We start from the raw sequence: 15167 nt of genomic DNA on the forward strand, positions 1-15167 counted from the left end.
TTCAAAGATTACCTCTGTTTGCTGAAACACTTGCAAGTAGTTAGATATCAAAGATCTCCAAACGTCTTAAATCAAACTTCTAACGACCCAGGACTGTGCCTAAGGCTGCTGGGACCCTTCTTCCATTAGCACCTTGTCTCTTTCTTCCACAAGCTGCTTTGTCAAAGCAATCTGCTCTTCCAGCAGGCGAATGTTCTCCTTTTTCTGTTTTTGACGCTCAAGATCTCTGAGAACTCCAGTGCGAAGCCTCTGAAAACACAAGGGACAGGTTTTATCACGGGATGCTGAATCTCCCCAAAACTTCTCCTCTACTTGGACGGAACTTGGTAGCAAATTGGAAATGGTTTTAAGAAAAACTGCCATGTGTCTTCATCTGCTTCTTTCTGTTCATGTCCTACTCTTAAAAAAATAGCTTGTAAACTCTTGCTGCAAGTTCCACAGCCTGCTTATGCCAAGCTCTTGAAAAAGCAAGGCAGTTAATTCAAAAAATATCCCCTTTTCCTAATTCATTATAAATAACATGTGCAACAAGGACCAGCAGTTTTCAAATTGCTGAGTAGGCACCTCAAATGGGTGTAAAAAGCCCTAAGAAAATCCCAGCTGCTCTTCGTTTCCTCCATACGCTCGCTCTCTCTCTCTCTCTCTGCTACCTGTAAGTATTTTTTCACTCTCATAATCAGGTGAAACATTTAACCTTAACTTTTCACCAGTGGAATGCAAAATCAGTGAAACCAAAACCAGTGACATGGATTGGGGTGGGAAAAAGGAGGGGAGGGACTAGCTGGGAACCAGCTGCTCTACTCCAGATGTGCACCTCTGGGGACAGGTGAGGTGGCAGAGCCATGTGAGCAGAGGGGTGATGAGATCAGGCACAGGATAGAGGAGACGGTGAGGCGGACACTAACTCTGGAAGGAAACAGGGACCACATGAAGCATTTAATCGGTTGTGCACACGACAGAAAGCTGAGATACAGCTCCCTGGCAACTTCAACCAACCAAAGCTGGTGCTGCTGCCATCCTTCCAGCCCCATGCTCCCTGCACTGCTCATCCCACCCCAGGGTCAGACAGCTCAGCCAGCAGAAAAAAACTCCCCTTTTTTTTTCCTTCGCAAAGCAAGTCATATTCTGCTGATTTAACTCCCTGAGCTGACGCAGAATACATCAGCTCCCTAACCAAAGACAAGTGTCGGTGCAAAGGAGAACATGGGATGCCCAGTCCACTTTGCTGGTTTGGCTTCAACTCCTCGGTCAGGTGATATGCTTTTGGATATTCAGACACTTACTAGATTTCAAAGCAATAGTCATAAACATCCGAAAATACGACACATGGGACAGAAATACTGTAACTGAGTAAAAACGTTAAATGATTGTTGGGAGCCAACCCTGGCTCACATCTAAATCAAGCTGTGTGATCACAGTTGTGGTTTGGCCCAACTAAAGATGAGAATCTTTAGTTGAAGTTAAGTTCAGTTAAAGCATTATCCATCTGCCAAATTTACCAATTCATGCTCAGCTTAGACTCAGGAATGAGAGAGTTCCACAGGTACCAAGGTTAGCCACTCGATACTGGATATATGAATAAATTATTTAGCCTAATGGCAAAAAAAAAGATGAATAATCTATTTGACCTGTTTGAATGATGCCAAAATGCACCTGCAAAAAATTTATTTGAAAGCTGGCCCTGAAGTCATTTTAGAAGATGTTTGTGATTATTATTTGACAAGTTCTCACAGGGTTTTATTCCTCATCCAGAATGCCAATAACTCCACATTTCAAAAGTAATTATTTCTCCTGTCAAGATTAAAATAGAAAGATTTTGTTAAAGAAATATTTTATCTTGTTAAGAAAATGCACAGACATATATGTCAACCAATAATCAAAACTCTCTCTAGAAATTAATCTAATAAAATCAGTTCCTTCCCATCAGCTTCCATTAACTGAATGCAGGTTACAAATTAGTAATCACTGAAAACAAAGTTCATAAACTTATTATTTCATCACTATGTTAATAACAAATAAAAGATCTGGGGAGATACAATGCAATAACAATTACATCAAGAACGTAATTCTTCTTCCTTCACAAAATACAGCCATTCTGCAATCTTTCAGATGGTGAATGCATTTACTTTGAAAACACACAGTTAGCAAAAGACACCTTTATAATCTGAGTATCATGACTGACAAAGAGCTATGAAGAAGTTCAGCTTTTCACCTTTATTCTCAGAAGTTAGGCCCGCTTGTATTCTGCATCAGTTTAGATAAACGTGGGCAAGCTGAAATCACTTTGTCCCTGGCATATCAATTTATGAAAGTCAAAGGTTTATTAATCTGCATAAAGATAAAACTGAAATGATCCCTACACCAGGACTGAAGAATATCCACATTACTTATTTCCATTGCATTATCTAAGTAACTGGGTCCCTTAAACCTGAAGCCATTACTCCCTGACTTGAAGACGAAGAATTATAAAGAGAAAATCTCAGATTTCATTTACAAAAGATAAGCTTTGAGCCTTAGCGCTTCTGAATAGTAATGTAAAATTTAGTTAAACTTATTGCTGAAAAAAAAAAAAAGAATTGAGCATTTTGGCTTCACTTCTGCAGCAGCAGCATCTTGAGGAATGCTAATATCCCTGCAAACATACACAGATTAGCATCAAATTCAGCTTTTGGGGAGGCCACTTCTAATTCTAGAGGATAGGATAGGACAAGGGGAAATGGATATAAGCTGGAACATAGGAGGTTCTGCTTAAACATGAGGAAGAGCTTCTTTCCAGTAAGGGGAACAGAACACTGGAACAGGCTGCCCAGAGAGGTTGTGGAGTCTCCTTCTCTGGAGATGCTCAAAACCCACCTGGACATGTTCTTGTGTGATCTGATCTAGGTGGTCCTGCTCAGGCGGGGGATTGGACTAGATGATCCTTTGAGGTCCCTTCCAAACCCTAAGATTCTGTGATTCTGTGTGATTCTGTGATTAGTTTGCAAACTCATCCCCACACGTACAGGTCAGGCACCTCTGAAGTCATGAGCTCCCAACACAGAGTTCACAGGCTGTGCGCATGCCTGGGTGTTGGGAAGGATGGCAAAGAATTGACACTGTCCCCCAAAAGGTTTTGTCACTGACCAACTGGATCCTTTGGCTCCTCCATCTCTTGGACACTCAGCAAAACTGCCTATCTATCTGCCAGCACTGACAGCAGTGACACCGATACCCTCCACAGCAACGGTTGCTTCCAGCTGTGGAAAAAGAAGTTCAAACAGATCCATGGGAGAAAGCTGCCCACTGTGATCTCATTTGGGAAACCTAGGATCAACCCAGGCAGAAGCTGGCTGCAGCAACCTCGGGTGTAACAACCAAAGTTACTTAACGTTATTTTGCAAACCACACAACAGCTGCAGCGCAGACCAAAAGGAACAGGCAAAGGGCTGCAAGTCCCTGTTTTCCTCCTGGCATCCTTAGAAATATGGGAAGCAACCGGAAAGCATTAACCATATCAAGTCATTGGCTCTTCCACCACTCCTTTCACTAGAGGCATATTTCATACACTGGTAGAAGGCACACACACCACAAACTTGCAGTCGTGCCCTTAATTTACTCGTGTTTTGCACATGCGTTACAACGCAACCTCTGCATACCAGGGCTGGACCGCTGTCTTGCTCCATGCTCAGCACACATCCTGACTAGGTACTCAGTGTTTAGTTTCACATCCCTTGTTCAGCCTGTTGTCTGAGGCGTTAATCACTTCGTGATACACAGATCCCGCTCTGACGGTGGCATTACTCATTTACCTGTACGCCGTTTTATGCCTGCTAACCCTATAGAAAATGAATGTTTTGTAACCATTGATTTATTTTCCCAGTCTCTCTATGAGATGAAGGAGAGATATTAGCCAAAGATTAAAGTCAAAAACATCCATTAAGTTTGGGTCTCTCACTGAAACACCCAAGGGTGATTTTTTCCAGAGCATGTGTTGTCCTGCAGCATATGCTTGAAGCAAAGCTCCCATTTATTTCAGCAGTAGTTCAGGAGCATTTATCACATATTCCTGCCAGACCTTTGGTGGCTCAAGGCGGGCACACTGAGTTAGCTGGCACCCACCTACAAAAATCTGAGCTTTAGTGATCTACCCGGCATATATGTCAGCTCTGACACAGCCACTACCCACTGCCACTCCAAGAGACCAGCCTTCCTCTTCTTGCTACTGCCTGTGCCACTCGGTGTGTTTTCCAACTTCTGCAGCAAATTTAATCTGCCTCTTTCCTTGCCCAGATCAGTCTCATCCTCCAAGATCCATCATTCTCAAGCACTGACAGAGACAATCTCTTCAGGGAAAAAAAAATGTAGTCCTGTAGTTATGGACTGCATCGTAAAGCCCATGGAACAGGCAAGTGAGCTGGGGTATGGACTAGCAACTTGAACTCTGGTGTTCTGTAGCTTCTCACTGCTTCAGACCTTTAACAACAGTCATTTAACACAGGTTTTTTGTGTGTGCATTTTCGAGATTTTTTTTGTAAATAAGAGAGGGAAAATCAGAAGTGTATCCTCATATCAGTACCCGTTTGGCTTCTCAGCAGTGTCTAAACCTGCACGCTTATTGCCCAAACTTCTGTCACACGCAATGTATCCGATCTGCAGTCACACAACTTTTAGTCACAGGCACCATTTCTTTGTACAGGGATTCACCATCATCCGACCTGACACTTTTGGCCGTGGGGCTCTCTTGGACACAGGGTGCCTGCCAGGAATTACCCGATTTTTGTAAATGTAGCACAGAAAACTTCCCTGTTTAATTATCTGATGGTATCTCTGTTAGCTTGCACTCTGCCTGTCCTGTCAGAACAAGAAGGGAGCTGGGGCTGACTGCACAGCACAGACAGCACCCTTTGCCCTACAGCAGGAGGCTTTTGGGAAGCTCAGGAAAAGCAGAGCAGACGCACTGCGAGGCACAAGCACCAGCGGGACAGCATGGCCGGACAGGGGCAAGCCCTGGGAATGCTGCCAGAGTGGTGCCCTTGGGCCTAGAGGGTGCAGGATTACATCCTTCCTGTATCGTAACACCTCCAGCTGCTGGAAAGGACGAGGAAGCCACCTCCACTGAGCCTGCTGTGCCTCACCCTGGAGGTCCTAGCTGCCTCTTGGCTGGCAGACGGGATAAGGGAGTGGGTGCTGGTTTGTGAGCATGGAAAGGGCAGATGCCAAGGCCGAAAAAGGTGAGGAAGGGGTAGTTTGTGGAGAGGGAAATATCTGGGGTAAAGCAGGGGAGGCAGCGCACCGGCAGGACACCGCTGTGCAGGCACAGCTCTGGGCTCTGGGCTCCAGGCTGGGCACACTCCAGCACCTACAGACCCCAGCTCCAGGCAGGGGCACGGAAGGCGGCAGGACGCTGGGGGCCAGGCTCCCTGCCGGGCACAGGCGGCCTGTCTCCGGGTGCTGGCAGGGGCAGGGCGCGGCGGGCAGGTGGGCAGGGAGCAGGAGGCACAAGCACGTGGAGCGGCTGCGGGGTCCGAAGCGGGCACGGGGCAAGGGGCGGGGCGCCAGGAGAGGGGCGGGGCTCTGGCCAGACACCTGGGGTCAGGCCTCCAGGTGAGGGGGCGGGGCTTGGGGCGCCAGGGGCGGGGGCCGCGGGCGGGGGGCGGGGCCTGCCCTGCCGGTGGGCGCGGGGGCGGGCGCAGGGGCCGCTGGGGGGGGGCGGGGCCCCGCTCGCCCCCTCCCCCCCGCCCCCCGCGGCGGGCCACTCACCTCCCGTTCCCGCCGCTGCTGGAGGTGCACGGCCACCACGGTGGCGGCGGAGAGGAGCGCGGAGATGGCCAGCACCGCCCGGGAGCTCCTCGACATCGCCGCCGCCGCCGGCGGGGCGGGCGGCGCGTGCCGGAGCCGCCTGCTCGCCGCGGGGGGAAGGGCCGGGCGGGAGGAGGGGGGGTGGGGGGAGAGGAGGCGCGCCCCGCCCCCAGCCGAGCGCCGAGCGCGTCGAGCCAGGCCAAAGCAACGGCGCGCCGATGCGGCGCCGGGCCGAGCGACGCCCCCTTCCGCGCCCCGGGGCGGTGGGAGAGGGGGAGGCGGCTGGAGCGGAGCCGCCCCGGAGTCCCCGGCTTTTGGGGGACCCTCGTGCCTCAGGGGCCAGCTGCGGCCCTGCGGCAGGCAGCGGGCCGTGCCTTGTGCCGTGCGCCGGGGGCTGAGGAGCAGCCCCTCATCCTTCCCACGGATGGGACGGATGCTCCCATGGCACGGCAGCGGGAGCAGCGTCCTGCAGCCCGCGCTCGCCTGGCCCCAGCGCCGTGGGTTGAGCTGTTGCAGCAGGGTCGTCTTGCGGTGCCCGGTCGCTGGTACCCTTCCGCCCAGAGCCGCCAGCGGGCGGCTAGCAAAGGGCCCTTGCCCCATGGACGCCTCCGCCGGGGAGAGCCCCCCTGGGAGGGGAGCGTGGCCCGCCGGTGCGGAGCCTTTCTGGAGCTTCCTGCCGGCGTGCGCTTGCATGTCCGCTGCGGTCGCAGCTCTGAAAAACAAACAAAAGGAGATTTCTTCTGAGTTCGAGGGAGATTTTGGGGTTTATTGCGTGAAGACCTCCACTTCTGCACTTTCCTTGCCCAGAAAACCCAAATAGCATAGGACAAGCAGCTGGAGAAAGCAGCCCTTCAATTGTTTGGTTTCTTCTCATTGTTCGGTGTGTGGCCATGGACCTCGTGTTTGGCAGTTTTTCGTGCTCTGAAGACAGCATTATTCCTCTCCCTGGGGGCTTTTCCCTGGCACCTCCTTGCTAGAGTATCCGAGTGCTTTACAGACAGAGGAAAATTTATGTTCCCAGTGCTCCCGTGTGAGGGCAACAGATGGCTATCGCGAATGGCTTTGATCCACTGTATTCGGATGCACTTCAGGCTTCAGATGGAGGACTTCAGCCTTTCAGGGCACTTTCACCCTGTAACGCTTTAAAGCAAAGTTTCCCCTGGCTGCTGTGGAGCAGCCAGAGGCTCAGGTCACGCTCCCAAAAAGCAGGGAACTTGTCAGCACTCACTACATGCTGCGTTACCACCCAAATGAGCGCATACGAGGTGCAGAAGAGTGACTCTTGCGAATGTATCAAACAAAAGGATGTCTAGTAGGGAGGTGGGATATACCATGAGGACTGTAAAAACTTGAAGGAGGTCAGGAAACAATCATTCACTATTTCCCACAGTTAGGGTAACGGTGGGTGTGTAGGTAGCAGGCTTAAACCAAGCAAAAAGAAGCTTGCACTGTGTGTGAGTGAGTTGTGGAAGTCATTGCCCTTGGTACTGCAGAAGCTGAACTTACCTACAGATTCAGAAAAGAACCGGACAAATTTCTGGAGCACCCTCGATGCCTGCTTTTGGCTCATGAACTCCTTAACAAATGAACAGGAAGGTGGGAGGTGTATTGTGAAAAGCATAGGCTTATTCCTGACTCTTTCCTGTACTTTTTTCTCCAAGCATCTGCCACAGCTCACTGCTAGGCAGGATGGTAGGGCACAAGGAATTTCAACCTCAGCACGTACCAAAGTCCCTGTCTCAAAACCAGGCTCAGATATTTCCAGGTAGAGCTGAGAAGAGTTACAGGACAGTTGCTGTGAGGAAATGGCCAAGTCACATCCCCAGCCCAGTCCGGAGTGGGAAAGGAAAACTAAACGTGCAGCCGATCTCTCCTCATTACAATCTTTTTAATCTGTGTGCTGAATGAAGGTGATTAAAATGAAAGGCGAAATTAGTGGGAATGATAATATTTCAATTGAGTCTAATAGTTTTTTTTCACATCGGTGTGTTTACTGTTATTAAGACTTATGCATAAGTACTTGTAACGTGTCCAAGGCCACTGCAGTGCCAAGAACAGAGTCGAGCCAGATGCACGGTGGATGTGAGCCAGTGCAATGCCCTTGGCACCGTGGAAGGGCGCAGCTCACCCCAGCTGGAAGCTGGTGTCTCTACCCAAGCCTGGCATTAATCGCTTGAGGGGCTAAAACCCCAGATGGGGAATGTTCAGGCTGTGCTTTCACAGCCTGAGTTTCTTCCATGGCAGTTCAGGTGTTCGCGCTCTCCTCCCTTCCCTCCCAAGAGCTAGGGCTTGCTGAAGTGCTCACCTTCCCTGCCATGGCCCTGCTCTTCTGCTGCTTTGGGTGGTTGTCCCCTTCATGTGCTCAGGGCAAGCTCCTTCAGGGAGGCAACCTTCTGGAACTCCTAGCTGTGGACCAGATTAGCAGCTGGGTCTGGCTTGAAACCCTGCAGGAGCAACAATGCGGTAAGGCCCATTTCACTTTTTCTGAGATGCTTTTCCAACTGGGTTGTGTAAGCCCAGCCGGAGGCACGCTGCAGAGGCAGGAAAGTAGGGGTGATGGAGGAGGGAAGCAGGAGCACCCAGCGGTAGTAGCACTGGGGAAGGCCTTTTTAGCTGGCAGTTAGCTGAAGGGCAAGAGAAGGAAATTTCAAGGTTCCCCCCAATGAACACAACCTTGACTGCCTCAGGCCCGTTGCAGAGATGTCTCGCAGGGCTGAAGCAGTGGTAGCTCCTTGCAAGGAGACGAGCTGCATTGCTCATGGTCTCGAACAGAGAGTGAGGCAGAGGATGAGCTTGTGCTGAGGGAAACGAGGCGCAGGAGGGCCTCTTTCTTTGCTGGCTCTGCTGGTTGCTCTCCACGTGAGGTTTCCACAAACGCACAACTTAGGTGCTAATAGCTGTTTTCTGGTGTGCCATGCCCATACCTTTCTTTGATGTCCTCTTTTCCTTTGCCTTGATTCCTCCTTTGCTGGCCTGGGCATAGCGGCACACGTCGTCTAGTGGAGACAGGGTTGAGCACCAGTCAGGGAAGGGCTGACTCACACATGGAAAAGACTCTGAAAAGCTGAAGGCCATTTTTCCCCTCGGCAAACAGCTCAGATCTTTATGGTGATCTCGGATAACACGTCTGAAGTCAATGCTTAGGGGGCATTTTTATCCTGGTTTCCAAAGAAAAGGAATCTTGTGCAACCTCTGTGCCTCATCCACCCCCTCCCTCCCCTCCGTGCTCTTACACAGGCATTTGCCAGCCTCCTTGGTAAGGCTGTGTTGCAGGTCCTGTCTCAGTAAGACTTCTGCATTTATTTGCCTGTACCAACTGTTTTGATGGACGTGGAGGAATTCTGGCTAAGCTTTGTGCAATGGGTGGTTATATCGAGCAGGGGAGCATCCACGAAGGGAAGGGGTGGCAGTGTCAGCTGAATGCCTGTATTAGCCACCAGAGAATCCACAAAACAAGGCACTTAGTGGTGGCTTGCCATAGCGGGTCAGCAGCAGCACTAAAGCCTAAGGAAAACCCTGCAAAATATGGCAGGGGATGGAATGCAAACTAATGTTTGTTAAGCAATAGCAAGACATGTTTATGTTTTTCAAAGTTCTTCTCAGTCAGGTCTTAGTGCTTCTTTGGGTTTTTGAGGGGAGGGAGTGGAAGAACATTTACCAGTTTTTGCTTCACTTTTCCCCATTCATTATGTTACAGGAAGTAACAAACGTGATACTAAAGAAATAAGAATGTCACCCCAAACAGTTTAACACAAAGAGTTAGGAAATGGGTTATTTGTTTCTTTGTCAGGAATTCTGACATAATACTTTATATGTCAGTGGTATATAGCAAAATCTAAAGTTCGAACCGAGCCTGTTTCCAGGTTCACGGCCTGAAAAACAGCCCTTCTTCCGCTCCGCTTCTCCTGTGTAACGTGAGGAACTGATCCCTCCTATTGAACTACAAAGAAACAAATAACAATAAATAAAGAAATAAACTCCGAAAGTGTTTTTTTCACAAAGCTTTCAGGTTTTTTTCCCGGGGTTTTGGTGAGCTAGCTGTCCTTCCCGCTTTGCGGAGCCAGCTGTTCCTCCAGGTAGGCATGCACATGCCGGCATGTGTGTGCTCGCGCGAGTGAGTTCACACGCACCCAGAGCGCTCCGCTGAGGCACAACCGCTCAGCCACGTCAGTCAGAAAGAAGACCCAAAAAAAGCCCTAACCCAACCCAACCCAAGTTCCCATCTGCTCCATGAAGCCGCTGGAGGAGGTTGTCAGCGCTGCCATTGGGAATTCACCCTGGCGAGCCCAGCCCAGCCCAGCCCTCCCTGGGGTGAAGCGAGGGGAGCTGCGCCTGGCGCCCGGCCACCCTCTCTCGCACGCTTGGCTGCGGGCCGGGGGGGTCTGGGTGTGCGGCTGGCGAGCACGGGGGTGTGTGCATGTGCCTGCACGCCCTCGGCCAGAGGACTCGGGATAGATACAGAGCTGAGCGGACCGGAGACCCAACGGAGGAGGGGCATGCGCTGTGCCTGCCATTATCACCATTGATTTTCTTCTTACGGCAACGCTAATAATAGCGGCAAAAAAAAAAAACAATTGCTGTGTTGTAGGCACTTTTTTCTCACCATGAGGCCTTTTCGCCTTTGAGAAATGTGACTATTCCCTCCTAAGAGTTGCAGATGTGGTTGTGGCAGTGTAGGCTTTGTCCAGGTGCAGCCGCCCTGGCCAGGCAGTCCGTGTTTCTGCTGGATTTGCTGGGAGGGGGGCGGTTGCATTGCTGGCATTCAAAACCTTGAAAAATGCAGAGGAAAAAGCGGAAATGCGTTAAGGTTTTTGTGTCCCTCCGCTGTAATTAAGAGGTAGGGTCGCTGGGGCTTCTCTGTGAGCACAGTCTTGAAAAATAACTTAAATTAGCCAAGTGCACTTTATTTTGACCAGGTTACCTCCTCTCCAGGCAGGCAGATATGCCTGACTTGGGCGAGTTTTATTTTCTGATGGGCATGAGTGAGGTGAAAGCCACCCAGCTCATCCCTCCAGCATTTGGACGGGGGCTTCATGAGCCTCTGACCCGCTCTCACCAGCCGTTTGGATGAATTTTGTTGCTCCTCCCATGCAGACAAGCCCCGGGGCCCTGACAGCTTCCCAGGGAGCTGGAGGTAAGCAAGTCTGATTGTAATGATGAGATTTTAATGATGGAGAAGAGAGAAAACCATGGCAGGGGCATACTCTTCTTTTACTCCCTCGCAAGCAAGAGAGCAAGGAAGCTTTCCCTCTTTTTGCAGGGCAGTTACGGCGAAACAGTTACTTTTGATTTTAATTTCCCCGTGCACTTCCTCCTCCCAGTGAGGAGGGCAGAAACACAGAGCAGCCGCTACGCGAGCCCCACCGGTTTTATAGCCGGGCAGTGTGGTTACACGTTAGCCCCGGGGACGGCCGCGCCAGCGGGTCACCTCCAGGTAAATAAACTAAGGTGTGGGTTCTGCCGCTCGCCCCGGCGCGGCCTCGTTTTGCCCGGGGTTGGAGGGTGTGAAGGGGCCACCCATGGCCCCAGCTGCCCCGGGCTCCTTCCCTGGCACCACCGGGATTGGGGGAAACCAGTCGGGTGGTCTGGATGCTGCCTTCCCCCCAGCTTTTCCCACGGCACGGCTTGGCCATGCCCTTCATTTTGGGGCGCCGCAGTGGGTACCCAACCTGGGGAGCTGCACCCCGTCTCCCTCCTCCACCCGCTTCCCCTGGGCAGGGATGGGCGGTTGAAATGCGGGCGGAGGCCAAAGTCTACCCGCGCGGCGGCAAGGGGAGGATGTAAACCCAGCGCTTTATAATTATATTGGCGCCAATTGCACAGACCCTTGCCCGCCAACAGCGGGAAGCAGGTATTGCGGCAGCGCTGTTGCGAGCCGAGGGCAGAGAGGTTTACGGGTGTGGGGTTGGTTTGTTCCTTTTTTTTTTTTTTTTTCCCTGGCAAACATTGTAAAAGGCACTGGGAGATAAAAACCCTTGTGCAAAAAAAAAAATCAAAACCCCAGTGTTGGCAGAGTAATCCTACAAGTGATCACCCAGCAGCTTGCATGGCAAAGGTAATCCTGCCCCAGCTCCGGTTAGTAATTCTACAAGGATCACCGGCCCCAAAACGGGGTGAGCCCTGCGGGGTGCGGGGTGCAGGGTGCAGCACCTTCCAGCTCCCACCCTCCTGAGGCTCCTGCAGGAGGAGGAGGGCTTTTTGGGCTGCAACGGTGCAACCGTGCAGAGAGCAAGGAGAGGAGGGCTAATGTTGGGATTTGGCCTCAGCTGGGTGGATGGGGAGGAGGCAGAAGCACCCATGGGTGCTGCACCCAGCACCGAGCCCCCCCCAGCTGTCAAACCACTGCTGTAGAGAAAGGAGCCTGGCTGGAAGCGGCACCGCTGAGCTCCTTGGACAATTTCATAGGCAGCAGATGCTTATCCCGATGCTTAACTCATCCAGGGCATGTTGGAGCACGTGCTCTGCCTTAGTGCAGGTGGGACGGGCAGGGACTCTCCAGCAGCGGTGCTGGGTCCCTGCTGGGAGACAGCCTTCCCCGTGCACCCGCAGCACCAGGACAGGGAGGGGGAAAGGTCCATCTCTAACACAGCAGCCTTTGAGCAGAGGTTGGGACATCCCAACCCATCCTCTGGCCCAGTTTGGAACAGACTTGTGCTCGAGCTGGCATCTGCGGTGCCAATGGCCAGGGCTGTCCTGGCGGTCCTCCTTGTTGGAGAGGAGCTGAGAGGAGCCCCGCTGGACCTCATCTTCTCTTTCTACTGCTGCCAAAATCCCCAGGGACCTGCACTGCAGGAGGCCTTGGCCAGGAGTGGCAGCAGTGGGACCATCCCCCAGCACCCAACCAGAGACAGTTATTTCTTCAGCTCATCACTGTCCCTCTGTGCCCTTATCAGTGCTCCACCACGCTGTTAATCTTCCCTTTCCCCCCCAAAAGGAGAGAGATGGCGGGGACAGCACTGACAGCCCAACCTGGCCCCTCTCAGAGGTTTTTGAAATGGTAAAATGCATAACCCCCCTTACGCATACAATGGGCTTTATGGCAGGTGGTCATCTGGCAGGAATGAGGAAGCCTGGGGGGGGCCCCAGAGGTGCCATTTGTCCTTGGGGAGGGGACAGGGGATTTTCTACTGGCTGAAGTCTGAGCTTGGAGGGGGATGGCAGAGCTGGCGGGGCTGCGGGAGGGGGGAGGCAGAGCCCCGCAGCCCCCCCCGGCCCTGCGGCAGCTTATCGGCCCATGCCAGCTGTGGGAAGCGGGGATTTTAAAGGCGTTTCAAAAGCATTCTCGTTATTTTTAGGAGCCTGGGAAGGGAGCGACTGGGTCGGATCCCAGTTGTGGCTCATCCAGCTTCTTTCCACCAGCATCAGCTGACACCAGCCGTATTGGGGAGAGCTTTCCCAAGTGAGCTGGGCGACTGCCGGCTCCCGAACCCCTGATAAAAGGTCATGGTTTCAGTCAGCTAACGGGACAGGCTGGACTTGCCCAGCAGCCGGGCTCTGCGCTCCTTGCTTGCACCCTCAGCCTCCACAAGCACAGGCAGCACATCCCAGTGGCAGTGCATCCCAATGGCAGCGCATCCCACTGGCAGTGCATCCTGATGGCAGCGCATCCTGATGGCAGCACATCCCACTGGCAGCACATCCCACTGGCAGCACATCCCACTGGCAGCGCATCCGGATGGCAGCGCATCCCACTGGCAGCGCATCCCCACATGCAGTGCATCCCAACAGCAGCGCATCTTGACAGCAGCGCATCCCGATGGCAGGAAGAATGTATCTTTCCCGAGGTGATGCTCTCCTTTTGCATGGGTCACCCCGCTGAAGCAGGCACCAGCCAGGCAGCGAAATGGGAACATGGGGATGTGGTGGTGCTGGGAGTTGAGTATAATGCAAGGAGGGAAAACATCTCTGGAGGATAAAACCAAGGTGTGGGGTTTCAGTAGACCACCCACAGCAGCCTTCTCCCTGTGGCTGAGCAGTAGCTGGGCCCCTCTCAGGAGACTGGTTGCTGGAGGTGCTCTGACTCGTGTGGATGTGGCTTTTGGAGGTTAGAGCCCCATGTGGATTCACTGGTGTCTAATAAAGGTTGTGTGCATGACGTATTTTTAAGCACAGCGGGAACATTAAGAGGGAGTACCTTTCTGTCTTCTGTGTAGCTGCCAATTTGCAGGAAACTCCTGGGATTTCACTACCTTTGCAACCCCTGCTGCTGTATCAGGCTTGGTAGGAATGCACAGAAGTTCCCAGGGAGGGAACACTGGGCAGACAGTGGGATCACAGGAAACCCAGCAACAAAAACAGAGTTAGGCAGTGCAGGCAAAGCTGGGGAAGGGGCTTCAGAGGGCCTCCAGAAACAGATGTTCATGTGGTCCTATTTCTACAGCTGCGTCTGCAAGCTCAGGGCTCTGCTGACCACCTTGTGAGAGTGGACACCTACAAAGGGGTCACCACATCCTCCCGCAGCTGTGCTGGACCATGTGTGAGGGACATCTCCCAAGCCTCAGGGCTGTGGGTACCACCGAGGAGGATGCTCAGGGGATGCTGCTGGGGTCCGACACCCATCATGGGCTTCACAGGTGCGGCTGGGTGCTGTTTCCACGGGGAGCGGGACTCGGAGGCTCATCGGGGAGCGGCTGGGCAGCCTGGGGTGACGCTGGGCGCCCCAAGGGAGCGGAGCTGCGGTGAGTGGGCGGTTGGAGAGACAGCGCCGAGCCGGCAGAGGGGAGCGGGAAGGAAGTGGAGGTATCGGTGGAGAAAGACAGGGAGACGCTGGGAGTGGCAGGGGCCGTGGGAGGCAGGGAGACGGGAGCCCGGTGAGTCAGCCTGGTGGGGTGCTTTGAAACCTGGCGGGGAAGCACAGGCAGGGCAGGTTCTACCGCAGCCCGGGGAGCCATCTTCCCCTGGCTGGCATCTTCTCCATCCCTCCTTCCCTGCTCAGCCAAGGAAAGCAGATCACCATCCAAACCAGGGCAGCTTGCAGAGCCGCTGCTCTCTGCTTCTGAGACAACACTGGCGTGGAGCCACCCTGGCTCCATCCGCTGCGGTGGAGTGGTTCCTCATCTAACCAGGGGAGCTGCCAAAACCTGGTTTGGAAGGAGATCTTTCCAGTGGTCGGGCTTGGCCTCATGGCCGGCGGCACAAAGGGGTGTTGCGCAGGCGTGAGTGGGGCGGTAGCTTTGCTCTGGCAGCCTGTGCCACCCCCAGTATTGCTCACATCCCCCCTGACCTCCAGGGAACCGTGGGCCGGTGTTGACCCAGATCTTGGCACTGGCGATGCCAACTTTTGGGTGGGAACCTGCCCTCGGAGGCAGTGGCAACCCCTCCGGCAGCGCATGGAGGTGCGTGCGTGCAGGCGGCTGCTGAAACCCAGCTGAGTCACCCCCGGTGCTGCA

At 53.0% G+C, this 15167-nt stretch overlaps 1 protein-coding gene across 1 annotated transcript; it reads right to left on the bottom strand.

The window, feature by feature from the left end:
* Window positions 1-82: 82 nt before the first annotated feature.
* PET117 (PET117 cytochrome c oxidase chaperone) lies at window positions 83-5835 on the bottom strand. Its single transcript, XM_086630437.1, has 2 exons — window positions 5740-5835; window positions 83-249 (listed from the first exon to the last, which is right to left on the bottom strand). The coding sequence occupies exons 1-2, from the start codon at window positions 5833-5835 to the stop codon at window positions 100-102; spliced, it is 246 nt and encodes an 81-aa protein (XP_086486563.1). The 3' UTR covers window positions 83-99.
* Between the last annotated feature and the right edge of the window lie 9332 nt (window positions 5836-15167).

This window comes from Tauraco erythrolophus, chromosome 2 (assembly GCF_009769465.1).
Source record: "Tauraco erythrolophus isolate bTauEry1 chromosome 2, bTauEry1.pri, whole genome shotgun sequence".
Taxonomy (NCBI): Eukaryota; Metazoa; Chordata; class Aves; order Musophagiformes; family Musophagidae; genus Tauraco; species Tauraco erythrolophus.